This window comes from Pinus tabuliformis, chromosome 4_1 (genome assembly GCF_031772625.1).
Source record: "Pinus tabuliformis cultivar Carrire ecotype Pingquan chromosome 4_1, CPIR1, whole genome shotgun sequence".
Classification (NCBI taxonomy): Eukaryota; Viridiplantae; Streptophyta; class Pinopsida; order Pinales; family Pinaceae; genus Pinus; species Pinus tabuliformis.
Genome location: NC_142303.1, coordinates 54,698,704 through 54,721,040, shown reverse-complemented (window position 1 = coordinate 54,721,040; position 22,337 = coordinate 54,698,704). Strand labels below are relative to the sequence as shown.

The 22,337-nt window shown below is 40.9% G+C and overlaps 1 protein-coding gene across 1 annotated transcript in view; it reads right to left on the bottom strand.

The window, feature by feature from the left end:
* Nucleotides 1-618: 618 nt before the first annotated feature.
* LOC149174121 (uncharacterized) overlaps nt 619-22,337 on the bottom strand; it is a 193,035-nt gene continuing 171,316 nt past the window's right edge. Inside the window, exon 22 of the mRNA XM_089419184.1 lies at nt 619-1,116. Within this exon, the coding sequence (XP_089275310.1) occupies nt 1,031-1,116 (86 nt within the window). The 3' untranslated portion in view covers nt 619-1,030. The remainder of the gene's footprint in view (nt 1,117-22,337) is intronic.

Below are 22,337 nucleotides of genomic sequence, written 5' to 3'. Positions count from 1 at the left end.
CGACATCAAAACCCCATGGATCCAGTAACATAGCATGTAACCAATATAAGATAGAGGGCATGGAGACCATTAGAGCTAGAAATCCCTTTGGAAAAAGCATGATTTCAACCAAACAGGAAAAAATAAAAAGACGTAACTACAATAACGCATAAGATATTAGTTGATCTAGAAAACTGGGCATACACAAAACCACACAACCTTTAAGACAAGTATTTGGTGTTTTAAGCAAGATATTATTCCTTATATATATGTTATCCTAGATCACGGAAGTTTCTAATTTGGCATTAACAGATATTGACAATTTTTTTTTAATAACATTCATGTAGAACACGCATATAAAACAATGTTGCAATCTATTTCAACTTAACATGACCGGAGATTCACTCCTATCTTTTGTAGACACCTATTTTCAAGCTATTTTATCTCTTCCAGTTTATTCAAGAATGTGGCATTTAGTGCCAATCTGTAATAAAAGTGAGAACACGCACACAAAATCTAGAAAACTGGCCATACACAAAATCCCACAAACTTAAGACAAGTATTTGGTGTTTTAAGCGAGGTATTAATCCTTTTATGCTACCTAGATCACGCAAGTTTTTTATTTGGCATTAACAAATATTGTCAAAAAAAATTGAATAACATTCATGTAGAACATGCATATAAAACAATGACGCAATCTATTTCCACTTAACATGACCGGAACTTCACTACTATCTTTTGTAGAACCTATTCTCAAGCTATTTTATCTCTTCTAGTTTATTCAAGAATGTGGCACTCAGTGCCAATCTGTAATAAAAGTGAGAACACGCACACAAACATATATTGCATCAAAAAAATTACAAAGATGCCGAAGATATTAACAAATTCACCTCAGCTTCCAGTTCCTCTTTGACATCTGCTTGTTTAGACAAGGACAATGCCACTCACGAGTCACTTTAGGGATGTATTTCTCCTTTGAGTGCCAGTAATAGGACCTTTCATACTGTCCCAATTTATTGCTATTATTACTTTGTCCAAGCTCTATATATTTTTATGTGGGACTCGGGGCTGTTGCATTCTGTACTCCAACATTATTTAGGTATGAATCTAACTGGCCTGATGCAGCTAATATGAGACCTGCAACCAGTAATGAGCAAAAATATTACAGAACCATGATCCATTATATATTCTCTAACTGACTAGAAAATATATATAAATGTCTGTGATAACCAAAATTGGTGAAATGGAGTTAAAAGTCACCAAACAGTGATAGCAAAATGGACTGTCGAGGGCATTTCCTCCGTAAAGTAGAAATAAAGTAAAGAAATAGCATAGTATCATAACAAAATGAGTATGGATCTATATAACCAGGAACAAAATTTCCATGCAATATAAATTATGAAACCCCATTCTACTACAAGGATGCAAATCAATAACTGGAAGACCAATGATTCATGCATAAGGCAACTAAAGATTTCTAAAACCATACAAAAGGACACTTTCTCTTACCTTAATAGTGAGAATCTGGCCCAACTGTAGTTGAGGCAACGCAGATTACTTGAAAGGGAGTGAACAATTTTTAGGTGAGGTTGTGTTTATCAAAAAACTTGAAATATAAATGTGAATGAATGCCTTAGCATGTTACAGAGTGAGCAATGAAATGAAAATAAAGAATCCTATACCATTTAAACACAGAAGACTATATCTGCTTATATTTCAATCCATACCATTGCTACACCTAAGGCATGGCAGAAGTGTAGGTTCTGAAAAATGTAATCTCATATTGTTGACTTGAAAGAGGAAGCTAACTATTCCTTTAAGCATCGTGACAATCGCTTCAAGTGTATGTTTTGAAATCAGTGTTGCATGCATGCGGCTGGGTGCAGGTGTGGTTGTGGGTACAGGAGCAGGTGAGACAGTGGGGAAAGTCGTTTAAACTATAGGAATGGTTGTGTTACAACTTTCCTTTCCAAAGGAGGTGGTTGCCGGGATGCATGTGCAATAGGTATCAGTGGCACTAAAAGGAAGATAGATGAACCCACACAACTTTGCAGTCAACCATGCCACATCAAAATGCAACTGAAATGATCAACCTATCAACAAAAAGGATAGAGGCCATGTCAACATGTAACTGGAATGATAAACCTACCAGAGTAGGCTGGGTTAGGTGGTCTTTGTTGGAATTTCTAAGTTTAACTCGTTAGAAATTCTTCCTGTACTATCTGGTTTATTTCTTCCTACTTGTTTAATTACTTAACAAGTTATTTATCATGTAAATACTAAAAATAAACACAAGTACAGTATCAACATCTACAGATCATCAACTGAAAGAAAACAAGCACACAAGTGACACCATTATTGTTGGACCAATGTCCCCGGAAAAACCCAATGCAGGAAAACCGGTGCACCTATTCAAAGAGTTATATTATTATGCAGTTTATCAGAGTACAACTGGGTGCCTAAACCGGCTCACCCGACAGAGAAAAATATACGGCGGCAATACCTCTATATCCAGAAACAGATATTCAGAAAACCTATCCCACAAAACCCTCTCCGGCACAATCGAAGCACAGCGCTGGCCCTTCTGGCCACTGCATCAACCCTCTGCTGACATGCGTCAACCCCAGGACCCTTTGCGACAGCGCTCTGCTGACCTGCGCAGCCTCTGGAGGCTTCTGTGTCACTCCCTCTGCCCTCTGCATGGATGACACAGTCTCTCTGGGCTCTACGTTGCCTCTGTTGGGCTCTACGTAACCTAGACTAGCTGCTCTGGCTGTCTTTGCTTTTGTGTTGGTCTCTTAGTATCGTCTTTGCCTCTCTACCTCGTACTCACTGCCCCTTGTTGTTGATCATTGATTCAACTTTGCTTAGCAAACCTGCTCTAGCAAAATGAATGACTGATCACTCTGGTGTGTTCTCCAACTGACCCTCAAGCCTCCTCTTATACTTTTCCCGTTGGTCCATCAACAGCTGAGATTAAATCTCTAATCAATGGCTAAGATTAGATTTGGCTTGATCCGTGACTTTTGGAACCTTCTAATCCAGTTTTATATTAATACCCATTAAAATTTTATTTTTCCTAAGTTTAGACTTAGGAACTCCATTAAAAATATTAATTATTTTAATATCTCCCAAACCAGGTACAATCTGTCCAAACCATTTCTGGGTCTTGGAGACCTCATGTGCTTTAGCCTCTCCACCAATTTTCATGGCTAGAGCACATCCTATGCTACCCCAAATCAACACTCCCTCTTAGCGAGGACTGTGCTCTAGTAATACTCCACAGTGATTATCCGGCACCGGTCCGTGTGCTAATGCTAGGCCTCCCCGCCCAACATCCTCTGCACCACTGCATCCTGTACTGCTGCCCATGGCCCTGCCACTGCCACTGCTGCATCCATACGACAGCTCCCTCTGCATCCGTGTTGTTGTTGGTCCATCTTCCCAGCACTGCATCTGCACTGCATCCCCTCTCATCATGTTGCATCATGCTCCTACACTGCAACTCAGTTACTGAGAAGTAACTGATCCACCCAACTCTGACATCCTTGTTAGGCTAGAAACACTACTGATGTTGAAGCTCCCTCTGCCGCTAACAAGTGCTCCCTCTACTGACCTCTGCGCTGCTGCAACAACTCCTTGCATCTCGCACCGTTACACACCTCTTTGTGCCATCCTGCACTGGTGCAACACTCCCGTGCTTCTCGCACTGGTGCAGCCTGCTAGCCTCACGCTGTCCCGGGACTCCTGCACTGTAGCACTCTCTGCTGCTCCATCCGCACCCGTCTCTACCGACATCCGCCAGTCCTGCTACTCCTTTTCGGGGCTCCCATAGCAAAGTATAATCCAAGAGGTTGGGTACCTCGAGGATCCTGCCCCTCATCGCCTGTAGTTCGTCTGACTACAGCTCGATGTCTCCCCACTTCTTCTCAAGTGGCACATGAGCACTCATGGCATAATCGTCATCCTCCTCGACTTCTTTCTTCGCCTTCCCTGGCGCTGCCTTCAAGTCAGAAGCCTCTCTCTTACTCTTTTTCCTCGAACACTGGTTCACAAAATGACCCAGTTCCCCACAATGGAAGCACTTGATCTTGGAGAGGTTCTTCTTCTTCCTCTTCTCTTGCTTTCCCGCAGATGCTAGAGCCGCATCTTCTTCTTCCTCCTTGATTCAGACCCCTTTGCCGCTACTCCCCGCCTTGGTCAGCCGTCTAATCTCTTCTTGACAAAGAGCCACCCACAATTCTTCCCAATCTAGAAGACTCCTCCTACCCAGTATGCTCTGGACAAATACCTCCCTATCCTCAGGAACTGCGTTCAGTGCAGTCCTCACCATCAATTCCTCATCCGGCGTGGCCCCTATGGAAGTTAGTTGGTCATGGATCTCCTTCAAGCAACCGAGGAAGACATCTATCTACTCTCCCTTCTACATTTGGTATGCCCTTAGCTGATTCTCTAGGAGCATCTTCCTCTGCACGAAAGTATGTTGTTACAATGTCTTCAAAGCGTCCCACATCTCCTTTGTCGTTTCCTTCTCGGCAATATGTGGTACCACATGATCCTTGACCCCATCAAGGATGATGCACTTTGCCTTAGCCATTGCCTCCTCATACCTATCATTTGCTACCGGGTCAACTGGGATAGCCATCGTTCTCAAGGCGAAGCCCTTGATGCGATGTCTGTCTAGAATGGACAAGATCCTGGCCTTCCAGACCACAAAGTTGGATGCTCTGTCCAGCTCGTCCTAATCTCTCAACCCATTCACGGCCATCTCGCTGCTCTTCTCTAATGACTCCTCCAAGTCTCTCTACTTCCCTCCTGGAAGTCTTTTGTTCGACTCCTGCTGAGTCTCTCTACTTCTCGTCTGGAAGTTCTCTTCTGGACTCCCTCTGAGTCCCGATTTCCCTCCTAGAAATCCTTCTGCCAACGTCAAGTTGCCCCATTCCGATTGTCTATGCAACCACAACACTGATCCGAATTCCTTGGCTAGAAATCCGCCTCGGCAGCAACTCCCTCCACATTGGTCTTGCCCTATTAGGTACTGTTCTGACCACAGTACCCCACCAGTTTCGCTCCACAAACTACCCACAACCTCCTATGCCCCAGCAACTAAAGGATTGAGCCTCTTGGCTTTGCACAATCCCAGCACCGACAAAACAGCTCCCTCAAACAACTACGTCAGCCCTCCTGGCCTCTGCGTGAGCCTATTTCTGCCTTCCTCAGCCTCTGCGCTGCCTCTCTCTGGCCCAGACTAATGACGTAGTCCCTCTGCGTCACTCCTTCCTCTGTCGCTTTCTGCAAGGATCAGCTCTGTCACTCGAGACAGCTGAATCTGCTGCAAATGCTCTGCTAAGCTGATGCCTTCAATTTTCTTGTGATCTGCAACCACGCTCTGATACCATGTTGGAATTTCTAAGTTTAACTCGTTAGAAATTCTTCCTATACTATCTGGTTTATTTCTTCTTGCTTGTTTAATTACTTAACAAGTTATTTACCATGTAAACTGAAAATAAACACAAGTGTAGTATCAACATCTACAGATCATCAACTGAAAGAAAACAAGCACACAAGTGACATCATTATTTTCGGACCAATGTCCCCAGAAAAACCCAATGCGGGAAAACCAGTGCAGCTATTCAAAGGGTTATATTATTATGCAGTTTATCAAAGTACAACTGGGTACCTAAACTAGCTCACCCGACAGAGAAAAATATACGGCAGCAATACCTCTATATCCGGAAATAGGTATTCAGAAAACCTGTCCCACGAAACCCTCTCCGACATAATCGAAGCACAACACTGGCCCTTCTGGCTACTGCGTCAGCCCTCCGCTGACTTGCGTCAGCCCCGGAACCCTTTGTGTCAGCCCTCTGAGGCACTACGCAGCCTCTAGAGGCTTCTGCGTCACTCCCTCTGCCCTTTGCGTGGATGACGCAGTCTCTCTGGGCTCTACGCTGCCTCTGCTAGGCTCTGCGTAGCTTGGACTGGTTGCTCTGGCTGTCTCTGCTTTTGCGCTAGTCTCTCAGTATCGTCTCTGCCTCTTTGCCTCGTACTCACTAACCCTCGTTGTTGATCACTGATTCAACTTTGCTTAGCAAACCCACTCTAGCAAAATGAATGACTGATCACTCTAGTGTGTTCTCCAATTGACCCTCAAGCCTCCTCTTATACTTTTCTCGTTGGTCCATCAATGGCCGAGATTAAATCTCTAATCAACGGCTAAGATTAGATTTGGCTTGATCCATGACTTTTGGTACCTTCTAACCCAGTTTTATATTAATACCCATTAATATTTTATTTTTCCTAAGTTTAGATTTAGGAACTCCATTAAAAATATTAATTATTTTAATATCTCCCAAACCAGGTACAATCTATCCAAACCATTTTTGGGTCTTGGAGATCTCATGTGCTTTAGCCTCTCCACCAATTTTCATGGCTAGAGCACATCCGATGCTACCCCAAATCAACAGTCTTGTTAGCCTAACGATTATATCCAGATACCTAGGTTAAAAGGTGCACATGATGTTATCTCACAAGCATTGCTCTTATCCTATATCCCATGAGATTAAAGTCGAGATAAAATCTCATAAGCAAGTTAAAAGCAACACCAAAATAAATAGGAAGAACCTAGCAATGGGAGATTCTCAAAGCCAAAAAATAACATTCTCACGAGCTTCTAATTGGGTTTGTACAGTGTGATGCCAGGCAATAACTTTAAAACACCGCTTTAGTTTGTGAGGCCAAGCTGTGTAAAGAAATTATTTGTTAAAGATTAGATGGCATTTTCTACACATAGAAATGGTAAACTGATCCAAATTGGGCCACAACCAAGTAGGTCACAAGCACGCAGTCAAATATCACTCTGCACAAATCATTTTTCTCAATTACCAGACTGACTCCATAGGAAAGGGTTTTCCTCAATCACTGAGGTCACAAGGGACAATCAAGATTTCCCTTGGTGAAGAGGGTAATCACATACCATATGCAAATAATGGGATAGTCTGAAAGCTACTGGATTTCAACTAGAATGCAGTAAATAGTCAAAAATGTTTGTAGTTGCCATTACAACAGGTTTTTAGGTTGTCCAGTTATAAATATAAAGTTGGTCACTCTTTTCTAGAAACAAGAATGTTTTCCCTCGAATCTGAATGCCTTGTTTGTTAACTGCAATTCGCTTAAAGATCACAATCTGTGATAGCCAAACTTGGCTCACAAGTTAAATAATCCCCTCAAATCTGAATGCCTTGTTTGTTAAATAATCCCCTCAAATCTGAATGCCTTGTTTGTTAACTGCAATTCGCTTAAAGATCACAATCTGTGATAGCCAAACTTGGCTCATGAGTTAAATAATCCAAGAGACTTAGAATATAAAAGTATCCATCTAGGATAAATAAATATATGTTGAATAAATGTATGAATGAATGATAGTTAAAATACAATGAGGGCCTGTACATATACCTAAGTGGGATGCCCTTTCATGAATAGTCGAGTTTTTTGAGACATGTCTTTTTGTTAATACTAATTATTAGTGTTGCGAACATCTCGATAACATCCTGATTTTATCTCAAAATCATGATTTTTTGGCCTAGCAAATGTTTGCCGATTTTTACAAATATTTTGATGGTATCTTGATTTTGTCGATGTTTGTCGATTTTTACTGATATTTTCCCCATTTTTACGATTTTTTGGTTTTCCGGACCCTTGCGGATTTTATCCCGATGCCGATGTTCGCAACATTGCTAATTATTAATTATTATTTATGTTATTTATGTTCATAACATTTTCTTCCCCTTAAGAAATGCTTTGTCCTCAAAGCATATTGATGAAAAGGCTTAATATCTTTTTTCTGTGTCGCAATATCTCTGTCTTTCCCAATTATTGGAATTGTCATCTTTGGTGATACAAGACAATATGAACTTATGAATCCTGAGCAAAATTGTCAAACTGAAAAATTATCTAATCATCGCAATTCGATCTTATAAGGAACCTTGCACTTACTTGATACCTAAGATGAATTGTTTTCAGAAGACCCAATTGTGTTCGCATCAATATTTTTCGAAATGTAAGTCAGTTGTTTTTGTCCTAGGTGATATTGATATGTTGACTGGTTGATATGTCTACTCTTATGATTTGTTGATTTTGCAGCCTTGGAAGGTCTTCTACATTGGCTTGGTGTCTTAGCAAGTAGAATATATGTGATTGCCTTTTAAGGTCCTTGCTTGGTGGAGTAAATGATTTTAAGGTGCTTTCTTGGTGGAGTAAGTGATTTTATGATTTCTTTCCTAAGGTTAACTTGGGAATGTACAATAATTAATTATTGTGGATTAATAGGCCAAAGTTTTAAGGATAAATAATTAAATTATTTAAGTGACTTAGATATAATCTCAATCGTTGATCTCAAGTGAGGCTTAGGAATTAATCCTAGCCATTGATCACTTAGGAGATTAGGGTTATGGATTTTGACTTAATGAAATTATTAAATACGTTTAAAAGAGGGGAATACACATTATTGTTGAGGAAGTGATTTTCTCAAGAGAAAAAGGCAAGATTAAACTAAGAGAAGTGAGGAGAATTGTAGCAGGAAATTTCAGGAGAAAATTTCAAGGAAGCCAACGCTAGGAAAGAGACAGGTTAAGTCAGTTGAAGAGGAGGCCAAATTATTGGAGGCTTTCAATATCTAGAGGCTGAAATTTCTCAAGTGCGCAAGGGCCATACGAGGGAAAAGAGGAGCTGAAATGTTGGTGAGGGAGGATAAACTTTCCAGAGGTCGAGTTTCTTTAAAAGTGTCGATTTTTAGGGGTCAATTTCCATGAGGCCAATTTTTTCCAATGGGGTCGAGTTCCAAGTTCCAAGCAATTGTATTTTTTCTGTGTATTCTCTGTGGGGCTAGGACCAAATTCTCCTAAGAAAATTAATATGAAGGAAGATTGTGTTGGGCACAAATTTGTTTTTGTAGTGTGATTGATTTCCTTATTTCACTTTCATTGCATTTTATTTTATGAGTTAATATACCAATGCGTTTATAATATTATCAATTTCAGAAATATTCGAGATATATATTTTATGGATTTTTTAATAAATTGTTGAAGAAAAATAAATCATATCTGCTATAAAAGAATTAACATGGTATTCGAGCAGTGGAAACTTTGTGGGGGATCACATGCCATAACAGTTTTAAGAGAGCAAATTATTTTTTGCAGCGAGGGTTTCATGGCTAAAGTCAATCTAGTAATATGGCATCAACAAGTCTGAGCTATGAAGACAAGTTGGAGGGGGTTGTGTGTTGAAGAATGTAACTAGGTTCGGTCTTCATATTTGTATTTGAGTCATTATGAAATGTATTTATCAAAGAATGAAAAAGAAAATTTTATTATTATTACAATGACTTATTAAAGCATGGGTTTCATGCTTGGGTCATCATTTTATAGGTCAAAGTCCCCATTTAGGACTTCTAGGTTTTATATTGAATCATTAGAGTCATTGTCCATTTAATAAGACCCTTCTTGGGCTTTTGAATCATGTAAAAAGAATTATTATTGAGTCAAATATGTAATTTGTCACCTCCACACCAAGTCGGCCCTTGCCTGATGAAGTCGGCCTACATGAGGACAATTTGACCCACATAAGAGGCTATATATACAAGTGTAGTTCAATCCATTTTCTCACCAACTCAACAAGTTCGATACACAAGAAGGAAGTGAAAAAAAGTGCGAAGTTCAAGGAGAAGGGGAATTGTTGGAGAAGAACAAGTCAATCTTTTTGGGCTAACTCTATCTCTCTTTCATATGAAGTTATTGGGATGTTGTGGGGTCGAAGTTCTATTGCTACATAGGTTGAAGTTCTGTTGTTGGATAGGTCGAAGGTCTACTGTTGTAGGGTCGAAGATCTAGATTCAAGTTGCTAGAAGGAAGGGTTGACTTGGTGATTGGAGGAAGTTTGTGTCTAGTGTTGATTTGGGGTAGCATCAGATGTGCTCTAGGCCTCAAATTTTGCAGGGAGGCTTGGGCACATATATTCCAAAGAACCCAGAAAGCGTTTTGGGAAATTCCACCCAGAAACGATTTTATTAAAATAATTAATATTTTTTAATTGGACACCAAGTCTAAACTTAGGAGATTAAAAATGTTAATGGGTATTAATCTAATTGTGGATGTAACTTCTAGAAGAAGACAAGGATCAAGCTAAAATGATCTTAGCCATTAATTAGCTTTTAATCTAGGCCGTTGAACGTCAACGAGAAGATTATTTAAGGAAGCTTGAGGGTCATTTGGAAAATACACCGAGAGATCAAGAGATCGAATTTTTGAAGTGAGAAGTTCTCAGGAGGAAGTTCTGATCGAGGAGATTTCTTGCAGTTGAGGGGCAGGGATAGCATCCGGAGAAGATTTTCTCAGCCGGAGAATCATCAATAGAGAGAGGCAAAGAGTGATCCAATAGCCCAGACGTAGAGGCTAACGCAAGGCCATGAAGGGCCACGCAGAGGCAGCGTAGAGGGTGAGAGAGAGTCCGAGATTTTGCTGAGGAGAGTCAGTTTCAGAAGCCGAGAGCTGAGGTGTGAGATCGAGAGGCTGAGAGCAGAGACTCTAGGCAGCAAATCGATCAGCAAACTGGGTGACGCGGCGCCTAGAGAGGTTGATACAAGGACTGTGTGAGGACTGCGCAAAGGCAACATAGGGCCTGCCAGAGGCACTTCAACTAGAGTCTGGATCAGTCGGGATTTTCTCAGTGATTGTGTGAGGTAATCTCACAAATCTTTCTACCAGTATTTCTCTCTGTAACTGAATAACCGGAGAGGTATTCAAAGATGTATTCAGAATTTGCTACTGCTTAATAATAATAAACCCTCAGAACTGTTGCACCAGTTTTCCCGCATTGGGTTTTTTCAGGGACATTTGTCCAAAAACAACAGTGTCAATTGTGTTGTATTTTCTTTCTTGCTCGGTCTCTTGTTTCTGCATAATATTTAATTAAGTGAAGGCTGGAGTGTATTTGTTTCGATATTTTCTGTAGGAAACTATAAATAATTTGGTTGATTAATTTAACAAATAGAAGAGACATTATCAGTTGCCGCAGTAGGGATTCTGGTTGTTAAAATCTCACATGGTATCAGAGCAATGAAAGTGAAGCAAGAAGAGCAGAGTCGATAGATCCATTGTTGAGTAGAAGAGGGAGTTCGAAAAAGTTGCAAGAGGTAGTAGTTCAAAACCCCAAAGGGTTTGCGTAGTTCTTAGCCGGAGGGCTGAAATTTCGAGGCAGTCTCTCTCCGAGTGAGTTGGCAGAGAGAAGGACTCCTAGTTCAAATTTTTTTCAGGGCAGAGGGAGTGGCACTGAAGCCTCAGTGTGAGGAGAGCTGGTGGGACGCAGATTTTCAGTAGGGAGATTATTGGGCTAAAAGACGTCAAAAGAGAGAGGAGAAGCATTGCTGAGGGAATTTCTTCCTCGGAGAATTCCTAGCCAAGGAATTTGAATTCTCCAGCGCTGAGTAGCAGCAAGGGGTAGCAATTTTACTAGCTCCAGCAGGGAGTACGTAGGCTAGCCCAACAGCAGCACAAAGGAGAGAGGAGGTCATTCGACTTTCTATTTTTTGGCAAAAATGGAAACCAATGGCTTGAGGGATCAGGATAGGTTGGATGGAGCATCCAACTATGTCATCTAGAAGGCAAGGATGTCATTCCTTCTAGATGAGCATGCCCTCAAGACATACGTCGATAGCGTGGTGGCTGTCCCTGCAGATGCAGATCCATTTAAGTATAGATCAGAAATGTTGAAGGCCAAGAGGATGATCCTTGATGGAGTCAAGGATCACGTGGTGTGTCACATTGCTTGCAGAGGGACTACTAAGGAGATGTGGGATGCCTTGGCCATGTTATATCAGGGATCTTCCGAGCAGCGGAAGATGTACTTCGAGTAGCAGTTGAGATCTACTCAAATGCAGAAGGGAGAGCGTGTGGATCCATTCCTCACGAAGTTGAAGGAAACCCGTGATGAGTTGTCTACTGCGGGGCATACACCTCAAGATTCAGAGTTGGTTAGACTGGCCCTCAATTCTGTCTCAGATGAGTGGCAAGTCTTTGTCCAGAGTATCCTAGGCAGAGTAGCATTGTCGAATTGGGATGAGATGTGGGCAGCTCTAAAACAAGAGGAGTTGAGGAGAGACTTAGTCAAGGTCAAACTTGACAGAAGCAACAGCAACAGTGGGTCGAAGCCCAAGGAGGAGGAGGATAATGCAGCCCTTGCATCGAAGGGACAGCAAGAGCAACGGAGATGTAAGAAGGACGTCTCAAAGATCAAGTGTTTCAAGTGTGGTGAGATGGGTCACTACACTACACAGTGTCCTCTCAAGAAGAAGGACAAGGATGAGAAGCACGATCCGAAGGCTGCGCCGACGAAGATCGAAGAGGAGGAGTTCGCCATGACAATCGAGATACCTCTAGGAGGGAGGTGAGCTGATTTGGAGTTGTAGTTCAAAAGAGCTACAGATGGGCAGGATCCTTGAGGAGTCCACCTCTTGGATCAATACCTTGCTACGAGAGCCCAGTTTTGCAGTAGCAGGATGGACTAGTGTCGATTGGTGTCGAGGAGTGTCAGGGAGACAGTTGCAGTGGCTAGGAGTGCCAGAAACTGAAGAGCGCAAAGCAAAGTTGGCAGCAGTGCAGATCGCATAGAAAAGTTGGCAGTAGTGCAGATGGCACAGAGCATAGGTCAACAGCAGCGTAGTAGATTCTAAGGGTCAGCGTAGAGAATAGCAGTAGTAAGGCTTCAGCATTCACGTGGTATCATACTGAACACAGTTAGTTCAGTAATTTGGGATGTTTTTTTTGTTGCTGATAGAGTAGGAGCAACAGTTTTTTGTGTAGTTGTAGTTGGCAGTGGCAGTGCTAGCAGCAGCACAAATGCAGCACTCGAGAGGGAGTTGTATTACGGATGCAGTGCTGACAGTGGCAGTGTCAGCAACAATACAGTTGCAGCAGCAGCGCAGTAGTTGGTGGACAACATGTTAAACATCAACAGCATAGAGAACAACGCTTCAGAGTCAAAGCAGTATGCAGCAGCGTATATTGCTAGAGCACATTCCTCGCTAAGAGGGAGTGTTGATTTGGGGTAGCATCGGATGTACTCTAGGCCTCAAATTTTGCAAGGAGGCTTGGGCACATGTATTCCAAAGAACCTAGAAAGTGTTTTGGGAAATTCCACCCATAAACAATTTTATTAAAATAATTAATATTTTTTAATGGGACCCTAAATCAAAACTTAGGAAATTAAAAATATTAATGGGTATTAATCTAATTGTGGGTGTAACTTCTAGAAAAAGACAAGGATCAAGCTAAAATGATCTTAGCAATTGATTATATTTTAATCTGGGTCGTTGAATGTCAACAAGAAGATTATTTAAGGAAGATTGAGGGTCATTTGGAAAATACACCGAGAGATCAAGAGATCGAATTTCTAAAGTGAGAAGTTCTCAGGAGGAAGTTTTGATCGAGAAGATTTCTTGCAGTTGAGGGGCAAGGATAACATCCAGAGAGAGAGATTTTCTCAGCTAGAGAATCATCAACAGAGAGAGTCAGAGAGTGATCTAGTAGCCCAAACGCAAAGGCTGACATAGGGCCACGAAGGGCCACGCAGAGGTAGCACAGAGGGTGAGAGAGAGTCCGAGATTTTGCTGGGGAGAGACAATTTCAAAAACCGGGTGCCGAGGTGTGAGACCGGAAGGCTGAGAGCAGAGATTCCAAGCAGCAAATCGATCAGCAAGTTGGGTGACGCAGTGCCTAGAGAGGAAGATGCAAGGACTGCGTGAGGACTGCGCAAAGGCAACGTAGGGCCTAATAGAGGCACTTCATCCAGAGTTCGGATCAACTGGGATTTTCTCAGTGATTGTGTGAGGAAATCTCACAAATCTTTCTGCCAGTATTTCTTTGTAACTAAATAACCGAAGACGTATTCAAAGATGTATTCAGAATTTGCTACTGCTTAATAATAATAAACCCTCAGAACTGTTGCACCGGTTTTCCCGCATTGGGTTTTTCGGGGAACATTTGTCCAAAAACAAAGTTGTCATTTGTGTTGTATTTTCTTTCTTGCTCAGTCTCTTGTTTCCGCATAATATTTAATTAAGTGAAGGCTACGATGTATATGTTTCGATATTTGCTGTAGGAAACTGCAAATAATTTGGTTGATTAATTTAACAAATAGAAGAGACATTATTAGTTGTTGCAGTAGGCATTCCGGTTGTGGAATTCTCACATCTAGGTCAAAGGGTCTTGAACTACCTCATCTTGTCTTGTGAAAACTACTTAAGGAAGAAGTTTGACTGGGTTTTCCCCTAGATAGGGGTTTTTCCCTCGCTGAGTGCCTACATCTTGTGTCTCTTGTTCTTATGATCTTCATACACATATAATTTGGTAATTGCTTGATGAAAGATAATATAATAAATAAATAAAAGAAGCCAACATAATTCACAAGTAATTATCAAGAAAGAGAAATCAAACCCTAATACTACTAGCAGTGATTTCTCAACATGGTTTCAGAGTTGAGGTCAAGGAAGATTGGAGATCACTCTGTTGGCTTGAAAGTAAAAGTTACTCACTATGATAAGATACTAGAAAATGGGATTCAATATTGCAGGAAGATGGATCAAAAGAATCATCTACAACTTATTCAATAAGGTCAAAAGCAAAGGGTTCTTGGTTGCACTCACAGGTTCACTCAATGATGACAATGCATGGATTATTGATAATGGAGCATCAAGGCACATGATAAGAGAAAGTAAACAACTTCACACTCTATCAAAGGAACCATCTTCTCATGCAGTGGAATTGGGAGACAACAAAAGTTATGCTGTTAGAGGCCTGAGATCAACTTCTTTGAAGCTGGAAAATGGAGGAAAACTACATCTCAACAATATACTTTATGTTCCAGGTTTGAAAAAGAATTTACTTTCAATTTCTTGCTTAGAAGATAAAGGTGATAGAATTGCTTTTGTAGATGGAAAAGTTCTAGTTTGGGGAAAAGATTCAAGCATCGATAAAGCTAGGGTTATTGGAGTACGTGAAGGAAGTCTATATAGAGTCATAACACCATCTCCTCAAGCCCTAGTTCACATGGAAATCAATCCCATTGAGCTATGGCATAGAAGATATGGGCATTTACATTATAAGGTTATTCCCTCTCTCAATCAATTGGTAAATGGCATCCCCAATATCAAAGAATATCGTGAAGGAATATGCAAGGGATGTGCTTTGGGAAAGAATACAAGGAAACCATTTACAAACAGTGAAACAAGGTTTAAGGATATATTATACCTCATTCATTCAGATGTGTGTGGGCCTATGTCTGATAAATCACTTGGAGGTCATCTATATTATGTGACTTGTTACCCATCATTTTGTGGGTGATACCCCTAAGAGAAAAAATTTCTCCAAGATAGTCCTCAGCCGGCAGTTAGCAGCCCCTTGCAGCAACTAGCTAGCTCGTTGTGCCACTTCTTTGCCACCTGAGCCAGCCATGTGGTCCCTCACCCATCTGTCAAGATAGTATGTTTGAAAGTGGGCCTCCCAAACCTAAAGGTATGCCTTGTCATTTGGTAATTGAGTATTGTGGTTTACTTATCATGGAGACTTTTGGGCATGAATTAATAGGGGGATTCAGCAGAAAGAGTGGGCTAGGTCTATGCTCTTGTCCCCTGTGCCTCTTTAGGATGTTACCCCTGGACCCTAGTCCCGTGGGATCTCTTTTACTGAACTTTGGGCTCTCAGGATGGTACTTCATAAGAAACTCCAATTTTGGTTGCGTGGTCTCGCTCCCTCATCCACATACATCACTCCCCCTCCGTTCATTATAACCCCATTCGTCATTTTTCCCACCTGGGTCCACGTTCCTCCAATGGGTCCACATAGGGTTAGCCTCCTCTTCCCCTTGCCCACACCTTGGGTTGGGCCTGGAATGATGCCCCAGAGGTTGATGCAACTGAAAAGAAAAGTAAAAGCATAATTGGTTACATTCAACAGGAAAATGTACCACAAAATGCAAAAGATGGCCGGAACGAACACAATTAGCACGCAGGCAAAAGCTAATGCATGAGCTCTACCCCATTCTCATGGCCATCACCCTAGTTCCTATAGGCCCTAGATGAGCCTCTTTTATCATTATGGAACCAATGATTGTTCCAACCCCTAGTGGGCAATGAATCACCCCACCTCAAAAGGGGTATCCACTGCTATACTTTAAATATCATGCTCTTACTCCTTGAGCCCCGAGCAGTTAACCAAAGAAAAATCATAAAAGGCAAAAGGCATATGAAGAAGGGTGGAAAATTCAAGGTCGAGGTAACTCATGTACCACGATTGCTCCCTCCTATACATTATATACCCAAGTGTGGGCTTCCCCTTTATTAGCTACCCATGTACCTTGGCATGTGACCCAGGATTGCCCCTCCATCCCCTACTATGTTCCATCACTTTATCACATGCCACAACCATTTGAAGGATGTACCTTGGACATATCATCCCTTTTAAAAGTAGAAACCACCTAATAGGGTACTTAGTTAACCCCCCTTGGAGCTTGGAGACATTAGCACATGCCAAATCCCATTATGGAAGGGCATGCCATTATGAAATGCCCACTTGTTATCCATGGTTTGTAAGCTCTTTAACTCGATTTCTTTAAATGACTTTTTATACTAGAAGGCAAGGGGACACATTGGATCTTATGCAAGATTGCAAATGGTCTCCATTTTGGGTTTGGTCTCCCTATACAGGGTCCTAACTCTTCAGAGGGCCACATTGGCACATGCAGGGTGTGTGTAGAGAGCCATGGGCCTCCACAGTAGTAGACAGCATTCCATGGATCCCCAGAGATGTTCAAATATTGCTCAAGTTTGACCTATTTGATGAGGAAGATGCACCTGGTTCACCATGCCCAGCCGGCCCCACAGTTGTATCATGCACTTGGCAAATGACCCAGGACCTGTATGATGACGTGGCATCACTTATACCAATCTGAACCCTTGCAGATGGTCGACAGGCATCTTCGATCTATTTGAAGACCCATGAGGACACTTGTGTGCCCCCACACCCATTGGGAGCACCACAGGTTTAATATTTGGAGAACAAGGGACCAACCCCTTGTCCACTACTTTTGGGAGTCCTATTTCTCATCACAGCACCTATGGACTTCATCAGGTCTTTTAGAAGGCTTAACGACATGTACTATTGATCATTCGACCTCATGAGAGGCTTGTTCTTTTGTTTATGAGCTAGTTTGGTGGGCTTGTCACCAAAAGTTAATTATTTTGCACATTATTTTTTCTAGGGGCTATTGTAGGCCTAATTAGCGAAATCAAACTCATTAGAAGTGTATAAATACAAGTGATGTGAATTCATTTTAGCATCATCACTAGGATTTGGGACTTGGATCTCTTTAGAGATTTTCGCTATCCTTCTTGGAGGACATTTTTTGGAGCATGGAATGAATTTTGATGTTTGGATTATTTTCTCATGTCTTGAACCTTCTTGAATGGCAAATTTTGGATGGTTGGATATATTCTTATACATGTAAATACAAGTTAATGCTATTATTTCTTTCTATTTTTGTCACATACATTGTTGTTGGGATTTCACTATAAAAGGGCTAATTTGTTGCATCTATTTATTCGAAGTTGTGGAAATTTTGTTTCTACATAGTGAATGCTTCATGTATGGGCCATGTATAATGAATGAATGTTCCTAAGGATGTTTCAATACTAAAACTCATCTTGATAAGGCATCTATTTTGCAAAACAAAGTATAAAATCTTTGAGGTTTCTTTTGTTGTTGCCCTAATGCTAACGGAAGTTGTCTTTGAGGCCTCCTTGACCTAGAAAATCCAAAAGTCCATAGGCATAATTCTACCTGACTCCAATTTCCCCAAAGGATTAGGCATTGGGCCACCATAAAGTGATCCCTTAAACCTTATTTTCTTCTCCTCCCTCTTCTTTTCTAGGCCTAGCCCATTAGGTCTCCTAAGGCATCATTTATCTCGCAAACCATCTACTCAAAAAATTCAATCTCTTGGTATCCTCTGCGTTGGTGTGCCTCCTAAGTGCCCTCCAATTTCGAAGAAATTCCAACGGTGGGATTTTGAGATACCTCAAGCCCTAGCCTCAAGATTGAATCTTTCCCTAGGTTTCCTTAGGCTATAAACCTCATTAGGATCCTCACATTGTCTTGCATTGAAAATTCTTTCTCTAGTCCCTTTCTCCCTCTAGAATAGGTCAAGCATAGTTTTGGTTGCTAAAACCTACTCCCTTGATCTAATCCCCAGGTCCACTTGGTCCCGTGTGGTCCCATACATTATTGAGGTTAATTCTTCAAGGATCACTTGGAATCCAAGCTTTCACAAGAATTTTAAGGCCCAGGGACCTCCATTATAAGATACATACCCTAAACTTAAACCTTGAAATTCACTTTAAGCCCTTCCTTGAGAGCTTACAACCTTGCCTTCAAAAGCAAGCAAGCCACATATTTGAGCCTCTCTTGTGAATAGGCTTCCAAGATCACCCCTCCATTTGGCCTCCTCCAAAAACACAATTCGGACATCATAGAAGAAGAAATCTTTTGATACTACAAGGACGAATTTGAGGCTCAAGGAAGGACAAAATCAAAGAAAGAAAATGGAAGTACAAATTTTGAGAAGGCCAAAATTTTTGAAGCTCAAGAAGATTGAATTCCTGAGTCAATTGAGGGCAATTGACCAAGCTGACCTGGAATTGGTTTTTGTTTTGTTTATCTTTGGTTTTCAAAGTTCAAATTGTATCTCTTGTTGAAATGGACAAATTCTCTTACAAAAGGTTCTTGGGTTTTTTGTTGATTTTTAATGTACCTTGGACAAGTGGTTTCCCATGGGTTAGTCTCTACCTAGGGAAAAGTGTCCAAAATAATTATTTTCCTAAGTGTGACTTTATAAAGTGAAAGTGACTTTATAAGTGGTAAAGTCATGTTAAATTATAAAGTGAAAAGTGACTTTAGAGGGCACAGTTTTCAAGGAGTTTTGGGTTGAAGAGATAAGTTGTATTTTGCTGTTTTGTTTTGTCTGCAAATGTATTTTTCCTGAACTTGAAAGATAAATAAATTTGAAGAGCTCTCTAACAAGTTTTCCCCGGAGAAGATTGAAGGGGTTTTCCCTGGGTCTAAGTTGACCAAAAATCTGCATGTATTTTTATGTGTGTTGCTGGTCGGGTTATGTCCATATTTATTTTCAATATGTGTTGACAGTCCCATGTGTTTTAATCTGAAAATTTCATTTCCAGAATTCTATATGTTGAATGTATGTTTATGGGAAAGGGCATTTAGCTGAATGGGAGTGATAAGGTGAAATTAAAACTGGGTCGGGATTGTTAGAAACTTTTTTTAGCCATCAAATTTCAACATTTTTCCCTACTTTGAGGTTTTCCCAGGGTAATCTTGTGTCTCTTGTGTTTCGTTGTCTCTTCTTGTTCATACTGGCATTATTGTTTTATTCTTGATGGTTTTTTTGTATAATTGCTTAATGATGAATGTGGTATAAGATGAATTGGGCTAAGAATCAATGGAAGTAACTACCAATTAAGAAAATCACTGTAAAATCATAATTGCTATGAGATGGTTCCACATGGTACTTTGACACTCGAAGGTAACCCCAAATGCTAAAATAGTAAGCCAGTAAGGCTTGGAGTTGAATTTATTCATGATGTGCCCAAATGGACCCAAGATGCCCCTGATCCAGGTGGATATTGGTGGCCACCCGCCTATTCTACTTGGACCCCCACCACTATTTCTTTTAGTTTTTCAATTTCCTTAATTGTAGCACAGTTTACTATTTCTGGCAGTTTTTTGGGACCTGAACTTCTGAAGTCGTTTTGAGGCCCTAAACGACGTTTTTCTTCGAAAACGAGCAAACATGAGTCTTTGACTCATGTTTGCAGTCGAAAGTTGTAGTCCTCGGATAGATCTTTCTAACGAGGTATTGTGTGCGTCAAACGGAGATCATATGCCAAAGTTATGACCCCGAGAAGTTGATGTACCAATTTACCCAAACAAGGCCCATAGTTTTGGCGCTTCATCTCCTAGGGTTAGGTTTTTGGATGTTTAGGGTTTTCCATTGTTTCTCAATAATAAATAGGCCTTCGAGCCTCATTGTAACACAGTTCATAGGCATGTAACTGCCACATCTCTTCTCAAAGATAAGCTACCATCGCCCGAGCTAGTTTATTTCCATTTTTGTATGTAAGCATATTTCAGTTCTTTGATATTAATGAAATGAAGTTGTATTTCTGTTGCATCTTTGTGTATATGTATATTTCTGTGTTTTGTTGCGTTCCTGCATAAGTTTGGATCAGCCCCCAAGCTAGCCTTGACACTATTTGATGGGCGTTCTTCGTTTCGTCACCTGACACGAGGACACGGGACACACAGGACACAAAAATTCGAGTGTCCGACATGGGCACATTGACCCCCTGGAACAAGACACGTAGGACACGTTATATATTATTTTATCAAACTATATATATATATATATATATATATATATATATAGAGAGAGAGAGAGAGAGAGAGAGAGAGAAATATTAAAAAATAGATATTTCTTACATAAATTCTCATTCATGATACAAATTCAGACATAGATCTAGATTCTACATTGTAAATTTAAAATTTGTAAGTTTTACAAAGTAACATTATGCATACAAATACAATTGTGACAAATTCATCAATGATCCAATAGCGAAAAGACAAGAAAATGCAATTTTCTCATTAAGTCATCAAACTCAAAATGTGTTACATAGGTAGTAGCAATGCCAATGGCAAATAGAAATAGCAAATACAAAACAACTACAAGTACAAGGTAGTGGGTATCTCATGAGTCATCAATCATCATCATCAAAATCAACATCACTATCATGGTCACCACTGCTCTCCTCTGTTGCATCCTCCTCTATATCCGATGTCATCTTTGCATTTGTTGGTGTGGAGGATGACCCCACAAGAGTATCACCATCATCGAAAGTGATAGGCTCTATGTTAATTTTTGGTATGTTCTATGCTTAAGAGCAATTTACTTCAATTTTCTTATTAGCCTAATATCAATATCCAGTTTCGCAATCACATCAGCATGATAGTAAAATGCAGATAGAACATAAACATAAATAGTAGAAGACAAGCCAAGACAAGAGGACACAAGATGTGGCACCAGCCAGGGACAAACCCCAATGTAACGAAACCCTTGATCAATTCTTCTTATATTCTTCAATAGTTCAACAAAGAGAGAAAGATAGTACAAATATACAAATCTGATATTTTATGACAGCAGCCGTAAAGCCTTGACCAGAGAAGTCAATGTTGGTCAAACAAGATAGGATCTTCCTCTAAGTGGCTTGGTCAAGCCCAGTCAACTTCAGCCTCCAACAATTAGCTCAATCAGCCCAAATGCTACTCATAATACTAATTTCATTCCGCTAATGATTATTGTTCTAGTTAGGACACTTGTTGCAGCCCTAAACTCTTATGACAGTCTTCAAACAGTCCCTAAGAGTGTTGTGGCATACCCTTTAGGAGTTCATCAATCTAGTATCCCTTCACAAAACACTGTTGCAACATGTTAGCACTGTGGTTTGATGCATTACTGGTTAGGGCATGTCTTGTAGCCTTAGTTCCACCACACAGTCAGGAGACAAGTCCTTTTAGGACTGTGGCTTACCTTGGAGACCCTTCTCTCATGCCATGCTACCTTCTAAAGGTGTTGTCCACCATTGACAGCCCTTATCACAACCTCCAGCTGTGTGCTATGGCCTGCGGCCTAGCACAATAGCTTGTTGTAGCTTTAAGCCTTCCCAAACAATCCCAAACATCAGAGTTATCTTCCTCGTGAACTCAGCCTAGCTAACTACACTTGTCTGCACCCAAATGCATCCATATTCAACTCTACGTTGACCTGTCTTCAACGATTACTTACCCTTGTGGCTTCCCTGCCTAGCAAACACACCTAAATCAGAACTTGGTTCATGCCCTAGAACAACATTATTTACCACGCTATCACAGAGATTTCCACGCTACTCTTCTAGGCTCCTTCCGCTGTCATAGGGCTCCTTCTTGCTGCGGCTAGGGCTTCGCCTTTATTGCAGCTAGGGCCTCCTCTTTGTTGTGGCTTAAGGTCTTAGATCTTTCTTTCCACCACATCCTCCTTGTGAGAAGACAAACCCAAACAAGTGGAGAGAGAGATCATAAGATGATGTGCTCTTAAAATGACTTGAGGTCTCCTTTATTTAAATGCAACGTTGAGGATGAGCTGGGGGGTAAAAGTGTTTGTTTTACTTGCTGGGCAACCTTGACAATTTGTCAATGATACAAATA